This window comes from Lactuca serriola, chromosome 1 (assembly GCF_051521515.1).
Source record: "Lactuca serriola cultivar US96UC23 chromosome 1, Lser_US96UC23_V15, whole genome shotgun sequence".
Lineage (NCBI taxonomy): Eukaryota > Viridiplantae > Streptophyta > Magnoliopsida > Asterales > Asteraceae > Lactuca > Lactuca serriola.
In genome coordinates, this window is record NC_136408.1 from 99,535,004 (window position 1) to 99,539,837 (window position 4,834).

At 36.6% G+C, this 4,834-nt stretch overlaps 1 protein-coding gene across 1 annotated transcript; it reads left to right on the forward strand.

Annotated features, from left to right (window-relative positions):
* The first annotated feature begins 2,033 nt into the window (after positions 1–2,033).
* Positions 2,034–4,207, forward strand: TRO (histone H3K4 methyltransferase TRAUCO). Its single transcript, XM_079033789.1, has 3 exons — positions 2,034–3,373; positions 3,448–3,687; positions 3,957–4,207. The coding sequence occupies exons 1-3, from the start codon at positions 2,095–2,097 to the stop codon at positions 4,022–4,024; spliced, it is 1,587 nt and encodes a 528-aa protein (XP_078889915.1). The 5' UTR covers positions 2,034–2,094; the 3' UTR covers positions 4,025–4,207.
* The last annotated feature ends 627 nt before the right edge of the window (positions 4,208–4,834 follow it).

Here is a 4,834-nt window from a genome sequence, read left to right on the forward strand (position 1 = left end):
TGGTTGTGGTAGCGGTTTCCGACAATGTGTAGGTCCGGTGATGTGCAGGTTTAGAGTTTCAGCGTTTTTCATATGTAATAGTGTTTTTCATATGTAATGTATAGGGAGAGAGAGAGAGAGAGTGAGTGAGAGGGGGGGGGGGGGAATGGGGTGGGGGATAAACACTCAATTTTTTTCTTAGTTATTGTCATATAAAAAATGGAAAAAGAAATTAATAAAAATAATAAAAAACTGAAAAATAAATGAGTAAGGGCAAAATTATCATTTGAAAAAAGTTCAAAGCAAATTGGACCAAACTCGCAAAAAAATGAAAAGTGTTGACCTCCGGTGCTAGTCCAAACATTTTTGGACCATAGTGACAATTTTGAGCTAACCACAAGGACCATTTGTGCAGTTTAGTCTATTTGAAATTGATAGTAGCTTGAGTGGTTGTAATATAATATAGATAGTTAAAGGATGGAACAATAACTAAAATAATTGTAAACTTGTTTATTGGAGTATTATCTACTAAAACTCAACTCGAGTGTATTTTCATCGATTAAGGCACATTAGAATTTGTATGTGTTAAGAATGTGACGATATATATTTAGTTGTTCCTTATACGAGAATATCGTAAGATCCTTTTAATAATTTCTTGTATTGATTTTTTAATATGAATGTACACCAAATTTATTATGATATATGATTTGAAATGAATTTATTTTGGGTGTACTTTGTATTAAATGTCAAATGTGGTACACTATGTATTGTGTATGAATTGTTACAATCATTATACTCGGGTTTATCTCATGAAATACAGGTCTGATTTCTTGACAATCTACAACAATTTCAGAGATCTTGCTATAGCACAACACTCAGTTATCATAAAGTGTTTTTGATGAGACTTAGGGGGGGGGGGGAGGGTATACTTTTAATGATTTCATGCAATTACTTCCAATAGATGGTACAATACACCAAACATCTTGTATCGATGCGGAAAGAAAACATCGATATCTTGTTGAAATTGCCCACTCTTTGTTACTATCTTTTATGGTTCCCCGTGCATTTTTGGGGAAAAGACTCTTAACTGTTGCCTACATGATATATTGAATCCCAACTTTGCATAATTTGAGGATGTATTCATTAAAAGCGCTATATGTTGACCATATATGATTGTAAATTACATAACCATATATGTAATGTAGTCTTCAAGTTATAGAGTTAAAAACTGAAGAGTCTTTATCTTCCCCCTTGCCTCTCTCTCTCTCTCTCTCTCTCTTGTGCTTTTCTATAAGCTTTCTTTTGTGCTATTGTACACTGTCTTAAACACCTCCGACAACACCCTAACAAGCTGGCAACCAGGTTCTTATTCTAGCATATGTTAGAGGTAATATTTGTGATGCAATCATTCACCATATGAAGACATGACCATCGACATCTACCTCCCTTACCCCATTATGAGATTAATAAGGTTTATTGTTGTTGTTGTTGTTGTCGCCGTTGTTTCTTCAAGTTATATACCGTCAAGAATCTAAATGACCCCATTTCAAGTTAATGGCCATTTTTGTAAACACAAAAAACTTAAGTCATTTGTATTAATCATCATTTTCACTATGGGGTACGGTGAGGGTGACACTCTGCATACGACGAACACCGCCCCATCCTAAAAATTCATTGAAGTTTGGAGTCCTTGCGGTGAGAATCGACCACACCTTACCTCATTTTCCCTTTCTTTTGTGCAACTTTCATTTGCACAATACAAGTGCTTTTAATATTAGAATTTTAAAGTGAAATGTGATTATTTTCGAGTGGAATAAGGGAAAAGATGGAAAGTAAAATGTTAGAAAAATGAGGTGTTTTGAAACACAACATCCATAATAGAATAGCTTTCTGATTGAACTTTTGATGAAATTTTAAAATGAAAAAAATTATTTTATCTTCCAAATAAAAACTTTTTCAATTTTTTTTAAAGACATTGATACTTATTAATTAACAATGTCTTTGAATAGGTTTAAGATGGACAAAAGGCCGAAGGTTGTGGGTTATGCAAAAGATGAGTAAAAAAAAAAACAAAAAAAAAAAAAAACTCATTCATATAGCTTTTTTTCAAATTTAATGAACCGGGTGATAGCTTCATGTATCATATTGAATCCCCCTTTTTGCACTCCACCTCGGAAAATCCTAACCCTAACCCGTTACCCTTTTACTCGTCAATCAGCCATGGACGATCTTCAAGCAACCTACAAAGAAGACCAGGACGAAGATAATTCCTACAACACCAGTTCAAATAACAACAACAGAGACGTTAATTCAGAAATGGCAGATCCAAAACCAGAAATTGTCACCACCATCACCACCACGACTGTCGACGAAGCACCAACCATTCCCACCACCACTGTCGACGATGAGGGAACCGTTCCCACCACCACCGTCGACGAAACACTAGCCGTTCCAACAACCACAACTCTTACCACTACATCCACCACCTCCGCAACCCCCGAGACCGATTCCGGCACCAAAGACGATCCAATGCCCTCCGAAGAACTTTCAGATATCGAACCCACCCCTAAAGACTCGCCTAATTTTACCAAAGTTATCTCCTCTGAAGACGAAATGGAAGAACACGAAGAACGTCCGGCGAAGAAGCACAAGAACCTTTCGTTACTCGCACCGCCGCTGGAAGAAGAATTATCTCAAGAAGCTGCTGCAGCAACACCGATCACACCGATGCCCCCACCTTCCGAAAAACCTAGTGGTAAAAAGTCAACCAACAGTATGAAGAAGAAAAAGAGCAAGGGCAACAATGTATGGACAAAGCCATCGTCTCGAAAGGGCAAAAAGAGGACAAAGAGTACAACAGCCACCACCGCTCAAACAGAGGACTCCGTTTTGATCACTCCCATCCATCGCTACCCTGACAAAAACGACGACTCTCCAGACTTGACAATCTGTCTTTCAAAGGTTTACAAGGCGGAGAAAGTAGAATTGAGTGAAGATAGGTTGAGTGCAGGTAGCTGTAAAGGGTATAGAATGGTGAGAGCTACAAGAGGGGTGATGGAGGGAGCTTGGTATTTCGAAATCAAGGTCGTGAATTTAGGGGAAACAGGGCATACGAGACTAGGATGGTCAACTGAAAAGGGGGATTTGCAGGCTCCTGTTGGGTATGATGGGAACAGTTATGGTTACAGAGATATTGATGGGAGCAAAGTGCATAAAGCTTTGAGGGAGAAGTATGGCGATGAAGGCTATGTTGAAGGTGATGTAATTGGGTTCTATATCAACTTACCTGATGGGAATTTGTATGCACCAAAGCCACCACAATTAGTTTTGTACAAAGGCCAAAGATATGCATATGCTACTGATGCAAAAGAAGACCCTCCTAAAGTTGTTCCAGGTTTGTGACCTTTCTTTCTTTTGATCCAATTCTTGTAGATTTGTGTGATTGATTGAGTGTGTACAAAATCTCAGGAAGTGAAATATGTTTTTTCAAAAATGGGATGTGTCAAGGGTCTGCTTATAAAGATCTGAATGGTGGACGATACTACCCTGCTGCTTCAATGTACACTCTTCCTCATCAAAGCAACTGCATGGTCAAATTCAACTTTGGACCTGATTTTGAAGCTTTTCCACAAGACTTTGGTCAACGCCCTATCCCATCTCCAATGGTTGAAGTTCCATATCATGGCTTTGATGGCAGAGTTCAAAATGGTGTGTCCAATGAGAAGCCTTAGCAATTATATCATCAATTTACAATAGGGTTCTTTTGATTCTCATTTTAATTGTAACTTCATTCACCAATTAATCTAGAAACCATTTATTTCAAGAACACCAATTTTGTTCTTTCTTTTTAGATTTGTGACATATATGTTATTGACATTTTGGTAGTGGGGTTAATAAGTCTACTTAATTGTAAGAAAGAGGACAATTTGCCTCTTGGTTAGTTTTTGTGATAGAAGTTTCTTTCTTTTTTTATGCAGGAAATTCTTTGAGTTCTTCCACTAGAATGTGCCCCATGCTGAAAGTGGTAAAAGAGAATGACTTTTGAGTGAGATTGATGAAATGAAGCAGATGAAGTATCGGTTGATACTTGTACAAACATTCCAGGTTGGTTATTTTTGATCAATGAAATTATGTAAAAATGGTATCCCTTGTATAATATTAAAGATTTAGAGTATAGTGTTTAATGCTAAAGAACAAAAAAGTGAGTTAATCTATGACTTATACTAAATCTTTTGTTAACTTCCATTAGCTAGAAAAGTTTCGATTCCTAAGTTGATAGGACAAGCATGTCGAATACATATTTAAATCATAGGCACACTGTATGTCATTCCAATTAATATTTATCTGTATTAGTTCCTAAGTCTAGCTAATAGGTTCATGGGTCAACCCGCAAAATTATTTGGATACGCGAAAACAACCCATATAATAAACTGGTTGCAGGTTGGCAGGTCAGAAAAACTCAACCCAACACGTTTATCTTTGTGTTGGGTTCGTGTGATAGGTCGTTGAGAATTGTCACTCCTACATACAATATAATGTTTCATGAATTAAAGCAACAACTTCATAAATAAGCATAATAAAACTTGCTATTACTCGAATGATTATAAGAAAACGAATAGGCAAATATTTATTGTTCTCAATCCAATTAATAATAAAAAATAACGCATATAATCATGTAAAATTCTCATCGGTATCAACCCCGAATGATTTAGCCTTCCATAGTCTTCAACATATTAATCTTTATCAAAGTGGTGTTCTTCAAAGCCATAAAAAGAAGATGATGAACTTGTTGAAGAATTGTTTCAAACGGAATGGAAGTGGCTTTCATTCGTAAAACAATGGTGTTTGGGGAGGA